The sequence below is a fragment of the Olea europaea genome, unplaced genomic scaffold (assembly GCF_002742605.1).
Source record: "Olea europaea var. sylvestris unplaced genomic scaffold, O_europaea_v1 scaffold2129, whole genome shotgun sequence".
Lineage (NCBI taxonomy): Eukaryota > Viridiplantae > Streptophyta > Magnoliopsida > Lamiales > Oleaceae > Olea > Olea europaea.
The window spans coordinates 73,929-89,518 of NW_019239253.1; the positions used below are offsets into that span (position 1 = coordinate 73,929).

The following is a 15,590-nucleotide window of genomic DNA, read 5'->3' on the forward strand; positions in this document are numbered from 1 at the left end:
AAGGTTGGGTCCTTCAATTTTGGATCAAGAACTGAGAAACAAATCAAATCCATTGATTTTCGTTTCTAATACATGATATCCAATTTAACCTGAGAAAAATGAATTGAATCAAACAGAAATGCTCGGTCGAAACTTTTTTCCATTTGTATAAAAATCAACCCGATCCAGATGATCGAGCTGAAATCCCTATGACCTAAGCCCTAGTTTGGCCAAGTTGGATCATATGATCCAAATGCAACTAGCCCAACAAAGTCTGAATTAACGGGCAATTTTTGAAGGGAAAATTTAGCATATGCATCATTCTATTAAAATATTTTATAATCTACACTATGTCGTTAATAAAATTTAAAAATACTGGATGATATATATTTCATGCCTATAAGCACTTCCTTCCAAAAGTAACCCAGAAAAAAAGAGAAGAAGATGAATTCCCGGTATTTTTATTATTGGTCAAAGATGAAATATGTTTACATTTATAGACACATTACAACAGCACTACAGCTGGACTTCAACAAATTTAACTAACTGCATTTATTCTAACTAACTATATCTAACAGCTTTCTTTGTCAGCTAATCTGCATCGTAAGATCCCCCCTCAAGAGGGGCATGTATGTTAAGAATGCCCATCTTGGAGATATTCATTTTGAACAGTGCAGAACCCAAGGGTTTTGTTAAAACATCTGCTAGCTAATGTTAGGAAGAAACATGGATTATCTTAATCAAACCAGCTTGTAGTTTCTCTTGAACAAGATGACAGTCTATTTGAATGTGCTTGGTTCTTTCGTGTTGAACAGGGTTAGTAGTAATGGAAAGTGCTAACTTGCTATCGGTATAGAGGTGTGCGGGTTGGTCATGATGGAAACCTAAGTCCTGTAGAAGGTAGAGCCATTGGACCTCACAGGTTGTGGAAGCAAGTGCCCTGTACTCAGCTTCAGCGGAAGACCTGCTGACTGTAGCCTGTTTCTTGGATTTCCATGAAATTAAGGATTCACCAAGGAAAATGGAAAAGCCAGTGATGCTGCGCCTAGTGTCAATGCATCCCGCCCAATTGCTGTCATTGTATGCTTTGAGATGCAGATCCAAATTGCTGGGAAAAAATAACCCTTGGCCGGGGGTAGCCTTAATGTATCTAAGAACCCTGTAAGCTGCATCCAAATAAGACTGAGCAAGTTTAGACATAAATTGACTAAGAATTTGCACTGAATAGGACAAGTCAAGTCTAGTGATTGTGAGGTAGATCAATCTGCCAATAAGTCTTCGGTAAAGTGAGGGATCAGTTAGGAAGTTGCAATCTTCAGAACTTAGCTTGAGGGTAGAATCCATTGGGAATGCTACAGGTTTGCAGCCAGAGAAGCTAGTGTCTTCCAGTATATCTAGAACATATTTTCTTTGGCAAAGGCTTATTCCCTTCCGTGATCTAGCAATTTCCAGTCCAAGAATATACTTCAATTTGCCTAAGTCCTTAATTGTGAACTGATCATCCAAAAATTTCTTGAGAGCTTGAATTTCATTGAAATTGTTACTTGCAAGTAAGATATCGTCAACGTAAACTAAGAGCACCATGAATGAATTATTAGTAGTGCGAAGGAATAAGGAAGAATCTGACTTAGCTTGCTGAAAACCATATGAAATGAGGCTGGTAGTGAGCTTCTCAAACCATTGCCTGGATGCTTGTTTTAAGTCCATACAAGCTTTTATTTAGTTTACAAACCAAGGAGGTGTCGTGAATTGGATAACCCTGTGGTGACTCCATATAGACTTCCTCATGTAAGTCACCATGCAAAAAGGCATTATTTACATCTAATTGGTGCAAAAACCAATTGTTTACTGCTGCAATAGCCAGTAGCACACGAATGGAAGTTAATTTTGCAACAGGAGAAAAAGTGTCAAAAAAATTAAGGCCTTCTTGTTGGGTGTATCCCTTAGCAACCAGCCGTGCTTTATATCTTTCCACAGTGCCATCTGCCTTATACTTGACTTTATAAACCCATTTACATCCAATAGTATGTTTGTCATGTGGTAGATGAGTGAGGGTCCAAGTATTATTCTTTTCAAGAGCTTTTATTTCGCTATCCATAGCTTTTTGCCAGTGGGGAAATTTGACAGCTTGGCCATAGAATTTTGGTTCAAAAGTATTAGAAAGTGCTGTAGTAATGTCTTTGTGTTTGGGAGCTAAACGATTAGTGGATATAAAGTAGGATAAAAGATATGGTTTGCCTGGTGCACATGGTCTGACCAGCATTGCAAAAGACTGAATTGCTATGGAAGAGGAGGGCAACTCACACTGATAGTCATTCAGGTAAGCAGGCATAAGTCTGGTTCTGTTAGATCTTCTGAGAGGGGGCTGGAAAGGAGAGATGGGTAGAGTATTTGATAACTCAGGAGAGTTTGAAGGGTTGCTGAATCTGGTATCATTTGGCTCAGAAACTGAATCTGCAGGAACTGTTTTTGGGCTAATTGGGCTATTTGTTTCTGGACTAGGTGGAGCAAGTGGTTGGACTGTTGGTGTAGGATAAAAAATGGGCTCAGGTATAGGAAATACATGTGAATTTGAAGGTGAGTGAGATGAGGACTGTTTGTATGGAAATATGCTTTCATGGAAGATTACATTCCTGCTAATGAAAACTTTGTGGGATTGTAAGTCATATACTTTATAGCCCTTGTATCCAAGATGATACCCAAGGAAAATGCACTTAGATGCTCGAGGAGAAAACTTTGTTCTATGAGCATTGATTGTGGATGCAAAGCGGAGACAACCAAAAGTTCTAAGGTGGTGGTAGTTAGGTGACTTTTGGAAGAGTACTTCATGAGGTGTTTTATTGCCAAGAACGGGTGATGGTATACGATTTATGATGTGTACTGCTGTAAGTACACAATCACTCCACAAGATGAGAGGAACATTCGATTGGAAAAGAAGTGCTCTAGCTACTTGTAGGATATATTGGTGTTTTCTTTCCACTATTCCATTTTATTGGGGTGACTCCACACAACTTTTCTGATGGAGAATACCATGAGATTGATAAAAATCTATCATGAGGAATTCAGCACCATTGTCTGATCTGATGGATTTAATTTTAGTATAGAAGTGAGTAGTGACCATTTGGTAGAAGTTTTTGATATGGTTACGAGTTTCAAATTTTGATTGCATCATGAAAACCCATGTGCATCTAGAATAATCATCAACCAAAGTAAGGAAAAAACTGTAACCATTGAAAGAATGTACACTAAATGGGCCCCAAATGTCACAATGGACTAAATCAAAAATCTTATTTGATATTGATTCACTGATGGGAAAGGGTAATTTCCTTTGTTTTGCTAGGGGACAAACTTCACATATATGCAAACTATTACAAGGTATTTGAGAATTAATCTGTGGGATCTTGGACATTCTTGCGTCAGATATCTGCCCAAGTCTGTGATGCCATAGGTCATAGTTGGGATATTGAGAGGCAAGTGCTGTTGAACTGGTGATAGATTGAGGCATAGGTTGATGATGACTAAACAGTAGATGATCTAAGCCTGCTATTTCCTTAGCAAAACCAGTCATCTTCATGCTGGACAGATCCTGTATGAAACAATAAGAGGCAGAAAATAATACACGCAGGTTAGAAGACTTTGTTAGCTTGGAAACAGAAATAAGGTTGAATGAAAAAGAAGGTACACATAGGACATTGTCAAGAGTTAGGCTGTCAGAAATTTTGACTTTGCCAATGTGACTAACTGGTACAGAGAAGCCGTTTGGTAAGTGAACATTGCTATCTGAGGTTGAATCAATGGAAGTAAAAATGTTTGGTGAACAGATCATGTGATCTGTTGCACCTGTATCTATTATCCAAGAAATATTCATTGGTTTGAAAATGTTATTATAGAAGGAAATACCTGCAGTGATAGTAGCTGCTGTGTGGTTATGTGTTGGTGTTTGCTGGGTTTTGGTAAAAGCTATGAATTGCTGGTAAAGATCGTGATTGAATGAATTACTTGGTCCCCCATCATCTGCAGGTTTACTTGTTGTTACAGCATGGACAGCAGGAGTATCAACCAACTTTCTTGACAATCTAGGACCTTTCCAACCCGAGGGGTAACCTATGAGTTGAAAACACAAATCTGCAGTGTGATTAAGATAACCACAATGAGTACATTTAGGCTTCTTTTTATCCTTCCAAGGTGGAGGTTTGCTTAATGTTTTGGGAGGTTGCCTTGCTACCATTGCAATTGATTCTGGGAGTGAATGAGTTTGTAGATGTCGTTGGCTTTCTTCTTGAATGAGAAGGGCATATACTCGAGCTAATGATGGAAGTGGAGAAGTCAGGAGCAACTAGCTTCTTAGTGCTGAATAGGATTCATTTAGCCCAACGAGAAACATCATAACACCATCTGATTGTTGTCTATCAGATATCGTAGTATATCACAGGTGCAGCTGGAAAGTATTCCACAATTGCATTTTGGAAGTGGTCTGCAGCTGATGTATTCGTCCCAAATGTCCTTGAACGAATTGTAGTATGTGGTTAATGGCTGTGAGCCTTGAGAAATGGAACTGATTGATTTCTCCAAGTGATACACTCTAGGACCATCACTACGAGTATATCTAGTTTTGAGTTCATTCCATACTTCACAGGCAGATGAAATATACAACAAACTTTGACGAATCTCTTTGTTGATTGAATTTAACAACCAAGATAATACCAGATTGTTAGCACGCACCCAACAATTATATACAACACCATTTGGTGGACTTGGAGTTGGTAAGAACCATCAATGAAGGCTGACTTATTCTTGACACTCAGTGCCATAGAAATTGAACGGCTCCAAGAAGTGTAGTTATCTCCATTCAAGACCTCAGAAACAATCAGAGTGCCAGGGTTATTGCTTGGATGCAGGAAATAGTGACTGGTTGGATCATCAGCAGGATTAAAGAGGAAATTCGCCATGGTTTGTTTTTACTCAGGAAGAAGATAAAATGACAGAAATTAAAAGTTCATGAGCTGAAACCAATAGAGGCTAATTTCTGCTGGGAAACAACTTGAGAGTGGCCGGATTTGCAGCCATGGATGGAAGCACATCAGCAGAATCTTGAAGAACTGGAATGCAACTTGTACGTCCAGTTGTTTGCAAGAGTAAGAACTGAAGAATCTTCAGAAAACCAAGAATGATTCCAGTAGAAATCTGGAAAATGAAAGAAAAAAAAACAGCAACGAAAAGCTTATCTTTGCTCTGATACCATGTTAAATTTCAGAATTGAAATCTGCAGTTTGAGCTTAGAGTTTGGAGATGATAAAGAAAAAAAGAGAAGAAGATGAATTCCCGGTATTTTTATTATTGATCAAAGATGAAATGTGTTTACATTTATAGATACATTACAACAGCACTACAGCTGTACTTCAACAGATTTAACTAACTAACTGCATTTATTCTAACTAACTGTATCTAACAGCTTTCTTTGTCAGCTAATCTGCATCGTAAGACATCTAGCCATTTGTAACTGTTCAGTTTCAATTTCATCCTAATTTCACGTGTAGCATTAACACCTTTTTTGACCAGTTTTGAATTTCATCCTAATTTCACGTTTAGCATTAACGCTTTTTCCTAAATGAAGAAGAAATTCATGGAACCGACTATTTTTTATCACAATGATTGCCATTTTGTAGAAAATTCACGGAAAGCATACATTTGCTCTACATCTCGGATCTCGGCGAAAACTTTGTCTAGATTAAAAATATGAAATTTGATGATAAATGTCGCCATCTAAAATTCGAGTTTCGGATGGATATATCATGTACTGGGTTTTCTTTGTATTTGCGTTTTGATAATTCTATCCATTCGTAATTCGACGTCCGATGTCTCATCGCTTGTGGAGCAATATGTCTATGTTTTTTGCTCTTGTAAACTTTGAATGTAGGTTTCCTGCCAGTGATGTCGTGAATCATCCATATGTTACCGTGTATGAATTTCAGAAAGTGGAAATGTGATATGATGAATATGTGAACGATGAAACGGGCTATAGTCACCACAATTAAATAAATTCAGTGACTAGAAAATGCTTCGATGATAAAATAATATATTCACCACATACGCTATTCTCTAGATAATTCGACTTATGTCAACATTTGATTTTGTGTCTATATGCAAAAAAGAAGTCCCTTTGAAATAAATGTTTGGAGTTGATCCTCTTACAAGATGACTTTGATGCTGCATCTGAAACCATCTTTCATCAAATTGTGTGCAAGTTCTTATCTACATAACTTAGATTTATCCAAACTTATTTCTTTTTCATTTGTACAGGAATGAACGCAGCAAATGTATTTGTAGTAAATGGTACGGGTACTTTGCTCTCCTAGTTCCTTGTCAATATGATAGTGAATGAGGCAAGGTCGAAATGTGACGTTCATGTATCAAGATTGGGAATTCTGCAGATGTGGAGATGTTCCCAATCCGAATAACGAATGACAATTCCCTGCAATTCTACTTGAAGTTGAAGCGTAGGGATCCACGTATCACAGCATATGCATTACGTGTCAACTTGGTTGAGATCTTGCAATCCACAGACTCTGTAAAAATTCAGACAGATAACATCAATGGTTCACAACTTTTATCTGCTAATTTGTTAAAAGTAAATTCAGTAGCACATGATTTCACCCACAACTTCTATCCACTAAGTTGTCATCTTCAGCTTGTCGTTCTAAACTCATCATTAACAAATTTTCAAAACCAAAATATGCATTACAAAGAACCAACCAAATTTTGTGCCTCCGAACAAAAATTCTTGACTCCATCTCACCATTGGGATTGAGTTGTTTGACATCCCATTTGCAGATAACTAATTTCTTTTATTTCCAGCTAATACGCATCAGATCATATGCTACCAAAGTTAGATCAAACCATGATGGAAATAAGGAATTAATGCACCACGAAATAGAAAAACAGAAAAGCCATGATGGTCAAATGCAGTTTACAGAAAAGTGTGACGGTTGTTTAAAACTTAATAATTCCTGCTGGCCAGACATATTCACTCAGAATTGAAAGAAAAATAGAAGCATTCATTATAGTCACCAAAAGGGGCATATTTGTTAAAATATCCACACAAATCTGACTGTATAATCACTATAATTGCAGCATTATAAATTATATATTGCACATCTAACATGAGGGGAACAAAGAGTATTGCATAACCCAAAATAATTACCTGTGGATTGTGATGAATCACAAACTTTTTTCTTTTTGTTGTTTGGAAATGCAACTACATCTTCAATTGCCCTCTTGCCTTTGTCCTCCGTGTGGTTCTTCCCCCCATACATTCGAGATCTGGGCGCACGACTTTTGCAAGTGGTGGACTGCTGCCTGAGACTTTTGATTTTGATGATGTATTAATGGAACGAGTAATGCATCGAGACTTTTGTTAACGAGTTCATTCTTGGGTTCGATAATCTTACAGGTTTTGTGTAAATCGCCTACTTGCTGTGTTTTGATGGACCTCGCGGACAAACATCTCTTCTAAGCCACTGCAACTAAAGTCCCTTCGACATTTTGCTATACCCATACGGAGCCGAGAGATGATATGTTTTTATCAGCATCCATGGTAGGAATTTTTCAGAAAAAAATGGATTGTGGTCAGGTGGTGGTGGGTGTGGTACGGCACGCCTCCGACAAGAGATTCTATACAGTGGTAAAGACTTAATTAATTGAAAATGGGAATCAAATGTTGGATTTGTATGAAATGGCATGGAATAAGCTTCTGCGGGAGATCTGTGAATGATCAATTCATGTTGGATTTGTATGGAATGACATGGAATAAGCTTCTGCGGGAGATTTGTGAATGATCAATTCATGTTGGATTTGTATGGAATGACATGGAATAAGCTTATGCGGGAGATCTGTGAATCATCGTGTAGGTTTTGCGTTCTTTTTCTTGGTGGGCGATTTGGAAGAGAGATTCCGAGCAGATGAATTTGATCGCAAAAGGAAATATCACCATTTTAGGGGTTTTTGGGTTAATTTAGTCAGTTAAGGCATGTCTGGCGGAGGAAATACATAGAAATGACATTTGAACTGTAGCAAATTTTAACATTGGCCATTGACCCATTAAATGAAAAAAAAAAAGTTAAAATATAAGTTTACACTAAAAGGGCGATTTTACCCTTCAATATACACCTGACTATTAGAAAAAATCCAAACCGACCGATCGACCTTCGAAGAAAACCGACGCCAACTGCCTGAAGAACGATCGATCAACCACCGGTCGAAAACATCAACATTCAATCCGTACCTGCACGCTACTATTCCGGTTAGTTTTGGCACTCAAAGTTTATTATTACAAGTTCCAATTTTTAGATTCATTATTTTTACGTTTATTCGGTTTAAATTCTTCATCATCATGTAAAGTTGTTAGATTGTGGATGTGAATGAGGTGAAAACTGTGATTTTTTTGTAATTTTTTGACCTCTCTATCATCGACAATGGCGATTTCGCCTGCGGAAAGACGATACCCAACTGTTAACAGTCGGCCCACGACTGTTAAAAGTCATGGGCCTACTGTTAAACAGTCATGGTCCAACTGTTAATAGTCAGTGCAGTGACTGTTTAATTTTTTTTTCAATTTTTATAATTAATTTATTTTTTTATTTGATTAAATAATTATGTTATTTATTTATTTATTTAATTTTTATAATTGTCTTTCATTTTATTTATATAATATAATTATTTAATTTTTATAATTGTCTTTTATTTATATAATTTAATAATTGAATATTATCTAAAATTAACAATTTATTTTATTCCTATTATTTTTGTTTTTATGAAATAATCTTTGAATTTTTTTTCAAATTTATTTAGATAATATATTTGTTTTTTAAATTTTTTAAAAATGTATTTAATTTGAAATTTTTTGTTCGTAAATATATTTTCCAAATGATTACAAGATTAATTTGATTAAATAATAATTATGTTAATTTTTTTTATAATTCCCTTTTTTTATATAATTTAATAATTGAATAGATAATGTTGTCCGAAATTAACAATTTATTTTGTTCCTTTTATTTTTCTTTTATGAAATATTCTTTGGTTTTGTTCTAATTTATTTAAATAATATTTATCTTCTTTATTTTTTTAAAAATATATTTAATTTGAATTTTTTTTTGTAAATATATTTTCCAAATGTAATATACAAGATAAACTAAATTATTTTAATTTTTAAATTTGCATTGAATTTATTTTGTTATTAGCGTCAATGTCTTGCGTATTGTATGATAGTTATAATTTGGTTGCCTTGATTTTTTGAGATTATGCGTTACTTTATTATCTATTGTTCAATGTTCTAACATTTGAATTTGTGCAAATTGGAGTATCATTTAGATGGGGAGTTGAGATTGATGGCGGGGAAAGCTACTTGGAACAGTAACTTTGAGAGTTTTACTACAGTGTTGGACCTGCTTGATGATCATCACGGAGATATGTTGCGACAGTTCTTCTTGTGGCCACTGTACCAGATGCGAGAGGTATAGTACTCGGGACAGATTATCGATACACTTCTATGTCGGCTTTTGAGGCCAGTCGATGGCGATTCCCTCCACTTCGACCTCGGGGGCAAGGTCGTCAGTTTCTCAATTTATGAGTTTAGCTTGATCACTGGACTGAGGATTACAGGCGAAGATGCAGCCATTGAGAGAAGCAATAGGCTGTATGATATGTACTTCCAGGGACATGGGTTAGTGCATCTACCCGAGTTGATAGTCGCGATTAGGGGTGCGACCAGATGCTAGATAGATTGAAGTTTGGACTGGTCTACATCCTCGAGAGTGTGATTAGGTGCCATCACAAGAAGACTGCCATCGACATTTTTCATTTGAAAGTTGTTGACAACATTGATGCGTTCAACGACCATCCATGGGGGCCAGAAATGCTACGAAGACACAGTACATGTTTTCACCATATTACACTCGAGGCCCAGATGGTCAATGCGTAAATACGATACATATGGATTGCCCTTCACGGTACAGGTAAATGTTTAATATAATTAAAGTTAAAGTTTTAGTATATTACATTTATGCATAATAAGTATATGTGTTGCAGATTTAGGTGTATGAGACAGTCCCTGCACTGGGAGCCCGCTTTGCAAAGCGAGGGGAGACACGATGCCCTCAGATGCATCATTGGAGATCGTCGCGAGCGGAGGGATGTCCCACTGGGAAACAGTTATCGGCCCTTCTTGACGATCCTCAAGTAAGTATTATGCATTTGTGATTTATATTATACGTAGTTTAAATCTGTTTACATAATCGTTAACTAGTTCAAATGTCAATAGGTCAACTTGAAGTCATACCTGAGTTGACGCCATCGATGGAAGAGGAGGCTCGGGGTCTTGTGCGGGATGTAGACGTTCTGCACACCGAAGACGAGCAGATGTCTGATCCGAGTGTGGACCGAGATTGGATATGTGAATTAAATATAATTTATTGAATATCGTCGACGTATAAATTTATTGAATAATTTTTAATGTTATTTACGTAGGAAGGCGGTCCAGCTAATCGATGATCACCTCCGCCGAGGGCATCGCCGCCGACATTGGCATCGCCTCCGCCGAAGACATCGTCATCGTCATTGGCATCGCCGCCACCATTGGCATCGACGATATGGGACGAGAGTTGACAAGGAAGGTTGACAATCTATCCCATGATGTTGGAATGCTACGGTCTTGCGTTGTCGATCTTCAGGATGCGGTAGTGACACTTAGAGGAGATTTAGCTGCTAGGCGATGGGGGGACAGAGGGAATGGTAGAGATAATCGAGAGGGTGGCAGAGATGGTGATGGAGAGGGGGGTTGCCCATATTTTTGGCATGACGAGACATTAGAGTCATTCTGATTGTCTATGGAGGGGGATAGGATGGCCCCGATGGGAGAGACGGAGGAGGCGGCGACAGAGGGAGAGGCCCCAATGGGAGGGGCGGAAGAGATGGCGACGGAGGGGAAGGCCCCGATGGGGGGACGGATGAGGTGGCGACGGAGTAGGGGGCCCCAGAGGGCGAGAGGACACCCATCGTGATTGAGGGTAAGGGACATGCTGTGATGAGACGGAGCAGGTGATCGGCAAGAGGTTGAGAGTGCCGTCACAGTATGTTGTTTCTCCCTTCACGGCTGAGGCCAAGAGGAGGACGTTCATCGATGGGACGTACTCGAACTTATTCAGAGAGGTGGACAATGTCAAGTGAAAAGTATTCGAGACAGAGTGGAGGAGAATTATCCCCGAGTAAGTATTGTATGATTTTAATAGAGCACTGTACGCTAACTCGTCTATGCTTATTTTAACATTTCCCTATTTTTTCAGAGCTACTCGCACGATAGGTAATCGGACGGTCTCAGACGCTTACAAGTGGTTCCACGATATCACGACTTCGGGAGCTTGGCTCGTCGATGATGTAAGTGAGCTATTCATTTCGTGTTTTGTATATATACGTCAATTTGTGTTTATTAAATGAATAACAAATAATTTTTTGGTGTTTCTTGATGCTAGCACATCGACCTGACCATGGACTTGCTGCGAGATCGAGCTTAGAGACATCCAAAATCATTAGACGTCCATGGTCAAGTCATATTAAACACCGAGTTCCTGCGTGCTGTTACCATAGAGTATCAATCGCTCCAACTTCTGGGTAATGAGTACAAGGTGCCAGAATATATGCTCGAGTGGGTCATAGGATTGTCGTCGAGTGTCGGGGGAAAATCATGGGAGGGTTGTACACATATGTACATTCCAGCATGCATCAATAAGCACTATGTTATGCTAGAGATCGTTTTTGCTGACACGACTATATATGTGTACGACCCAGATCATTCATATTTGACGCAAGGCCAGTTGGAGCAAAACTTGGAGTACGTAGCTGTAATTGTTCCTATAATGGCCAGACAAGCGGGGATGACTGTACAGGACAAATTGCAGATTGTTCGGAACACGACGACATCGCGACAGTCCATAAGGTAAGTATTTGAACTTTGTTGTTTTCATCTTTCAGATTTAGTTTTTTAGCTACACAGCACTAAACTGATCCATTCTTGTTCAATTGTAGTGGCGACTGTTGCATATTTGCCATTAAGTACGTTAAATTTTTAAGTATAAGACATAAGGTTGATGAAATCAACCAATCGTGGATACAGAACTGGAGAAAGAAGTTAGCATGTGATTTGTTCGAATTTAATGGTAACCCGTAAATTTGTATTAAATATATGTAACATTCGAATTGTAAATTTAATTATTTTTTGTGATTATGAAATAATTGTAAATTTGTGTTCGATATATATAACATTCACATTGTAAATGTAATTTTTTTTTATTATGAAATAATTGTAAATTTGTGTTCAATGTATATAATTATTTTTCTATAAGTTGATTTTTTGTTATTTTACACATATACTGAGAATGGAACTAATTTTTCCATATGAATCATTGTAAATACCGTTTATCAAGAATAAATATATAACATTGAACATTTATGAAGAACAAATATTGAACATACCTGTCTAATTGTCATTTATGGAAATTTGACTGGAACAAAATTGTCGAGTATGCTCTATGGCTCTACACCTGCCATGCCTACGCGGTCGAGGAAACTTTTCGGTAGATGGTATTCTAGATGTACTTGAATGTCCAGGACCACGCGGTTCAACTGCTGGTGGCAACAAATCATTAAACGGGAGAATGTGCTCTGGAACTTCCCACTCTGTTTCATTCGGCAGAGGAATTATAGTCTCCGCATATGCTGTTCTCCAAGACTCAGTCGTATAATACAACAAGCATAATGTTCTCGCTGCAAAGCCTCGATATGGCCACCGCAACTACATGCTCACATGAAACACTCTCCAACTGAAATCTCGTACAAGTGCATGTGTTATCAGTCAAATCCACCATATATGCCGTATTAAGTGCACATTGCATGGAGAAGCGGAACTCGTCTAGTGCTTTCACATTCAACTTCCTCACAACCTCTGCCGCCTTAAAGAGTTTCTCCTCTTGAGCTAGGGCCAGCACACTACTGCAACTCTATGATGCCGCGCGCCGATCGTGAAACCACTGTTGCAGCTTGTTATGAATGTTCTCAATCATTGCGAGAATTGGTAACTCTCGATCATTCTTAAACAATGTATCGAGAGACTCCGCATTATTAGACGTCATCATGTTGTATCGACGTCCTGAAAAGTATGACCGCGCCTAATGTTCGATCCCCATGTTCGTCAGATACTCCAACGCCGGTAATGATTTACTTCCTATCTCAAACATGAACTTATTACACTCTTCAGCACTGTAAGCTTCTGCTGCTCTCCTGAACCATGAAACGATATCTTTGCCCCGATACCTAGTTTTCAAATTACCTTGTATATGGTACATGCAATACCCGTGATATGCCTCTGGAAAAACTTCAGCGATACCGTTTATTATAGACTGTCCCCGACGGTTACAAAGGCAAGGTCTTCGACTTTCCCGATCACTTCCCTCAATTTCGAAAAGAATCAACGCATGGACAGATCATTCTCGCTGTCGACTATGCCGAATGCAATAGGGTAAATTTGGATGTTGGCGTCTTGACATGTAGCAATAATTAATTTGCCTTGATATTTAGCTTTCAGAGTTGTACTATCAACTAGAATTATGGGTTGTATTGCATTTTGAAAACTCCGAATACATTGTCCGAGAGTTATAAAGAAATACTTAAAACAATTATCGCTCCTCATCTCAATAAAAAATGTTGTGCCAGGATTAGTTCTCCCCATGTTATGGCGATACATGGCCAATTTAGCATAGCTCTCCTCAGTCGATCCTATTAAATCCTCCAACGCACATTCTTTGGCCTTCCAAGCTTTCTGGTAGCTCATGACCACTCCATACTCTTGACGGACGTCGTTAATGATGTCTGAAAGTCTGTAGATCGTCCGTGGGTCCTGATACTTGTGCATTATCTGTCAACCAATAAACCATGCTCGGGCTTGCCTGCGATTGTTTCGAAGAATTCCCACTTCGCAAGTATGTTCCCGTGAATACTTGCGAATTACGAAGCACTCATTCGTATCCATCTTAGTTGCTCTCAAGCGCCAATTACAACTGCTTTTGACTCAGGCAACTGTCAACAATGACTTGTTTGATTTCTTTACCTTGAACTCAAAGTTATATTTTAATGTCAGCCGGTGCACAGCTTCCTGCAAATCTTTTTGGGTTTCAAACAGTTGCTCGACATATAAGTCCTCATAATTGGGAGCCACACGGGAAGAATTGGAGGACGGTCCACTTGTTCCAACCTGTGAGCTCCTACCCGGCTCATGTCTTTGTCGGGATAAAGCAATCAAATTCTCATTTGTAAACTCGTTTCTATTCTCATTGTCTTCAACCGTCGACAAAATTCTGCACGTAACAGCGACATCATGATCAAAAGCAACTGTCACAGGAATAACCACATCATCCGCAGGAACTATCTCCACTGTCTCCCAAAAACCTCGATCATTGTCATCCGCCCTATTTGAATCTTCGCGTTCACCTTCGATAACATCCTTCGTAATTAAAGTCACACCAAGAACAGTCGGAGTCCGATGTATTTTATTCAATTCTAATAGATAATTCAATTCAGCATCATTAGTAATGAATACCGCTGACATCGGAATGGATGAATCCCCATAACCGTTGAATAGATATCTCAATTGCATATCATATTGAGATTGATCGACATTCAGCTTATTTTGCAAATCGTGGTACATTTCTAAGTATGGTGTACTCTCTGTTATGAGAATTGCAATACAACCACGTATGTCACTCGTCCATCTCCATTCCCACCGACTATTTTCATTCAATTCAAAATCACCGAAATAACAGACGAGGATTATCATATCTGCATGAGGAAATGAATTTAATCAACTTCATTTATTAATTATAAGAAAAAATAATGTATTACCAACAAAAATCAATGTCAACAGTTAGTTGTTAGCTGTTAAACAGCCAGCAGTCACGTGACTGTTTGGCTGTTTAATAGCCAAACAGTCGACTGCTTTTCTGTTTTCCGTATTATGTAAAAAAAATTATAGATCTATTCAAATATTTTTTTCATACGCTTGATCTGCTAAAAAAAATTAATACTAACTATTACTATGTCGAAATAAATTTTTTCTATTCAAACGTATACTAATTTACTGAAAAAGAAATTAAAAATGCGTAAATATACTTACCGATTTGAAGAAATTGATATGAAAAAAATTTTCGGCTTCAGCGTTTGAACATTTTTTGAGATGTTGAGGTTCAAGCAGATGAAAGACGAGAGTTTTTTCTGTCTTGAAAGCTCGTTTTAAAGTTTTATAAGTGGGGAAGTGTTTGATTTTCAATTATTAACTAAAATGGTAGCAAAGTCTTTTTAACAATACATTTTTGTAATTGTATAATACATTTAAGGGTATCCTTGTCTTTTAACATTCAAGAGGCCAATGTGATAATATTCATGATTTTCAAAGTCAAAGTAGAATTTCCTCCCTTTAACTGGGTCAAACTTAAAAGTACCCCTGTCTGGTGGCCCTTATTTTAAGGGTGCGTATGGTGGAGTAACTTTAGCAACGTAAATGATAGCCTATT

General features: G+C 37.9%; 2 protein-coding genes across 2 annotated transcripts; both read right to left on the bottom strand.

Annotated features, from left to right (window-relative positions):
• Positions 1-3,231: 3,231 nt before the first annotated feature.
• On the bottom strand, positions 3,232-5,448 carry LOC111380333. The gene is made up of 2 exons (XM_023003860.1): positions 3,880-5,448; positions 3,232-3,565 (listed from the first exon to the last, which is right to left on the bottom strand). The coding sequence occupies exons 1-2, from the start codon at positions 4,205-4,207 to the stop codon at positions 3,531-3,533; spliced, it is 363 nt and encodes a 120-aa protein (XP_022859628.1). The 5' UTR covers positions 4,208-5,448; the 3' UTR covers positions 3,232-3,530.
• A 587-nt stretch (positions 5,449-6,035) lies between these two features.
• LOC111380347 lies at positions 6,036-7,995 on the bottom strand. Its single transcript, XM_023003878.1, has 3 exons — positions 7,428-7,995; positions 7,181-7,341; positions 6,036-6,545 (listed from the first exon to the last, which is right to left on the bottom strand). The coding sequence occupies exons 1-3, from the start codon at positions 7,532-7,534 to the stop codon at positions 6,460-6,462; spliced, it is 354 nt and encodes a 117-aa protein (XP_022859646.1). The 5' UTR covers positions 7,535-7,995; the 3' UTR covers positions 6,036-6,459.
• Between the last annotated feature and the right edge of the window lie 7,595 nt (positions 7,996-15,590).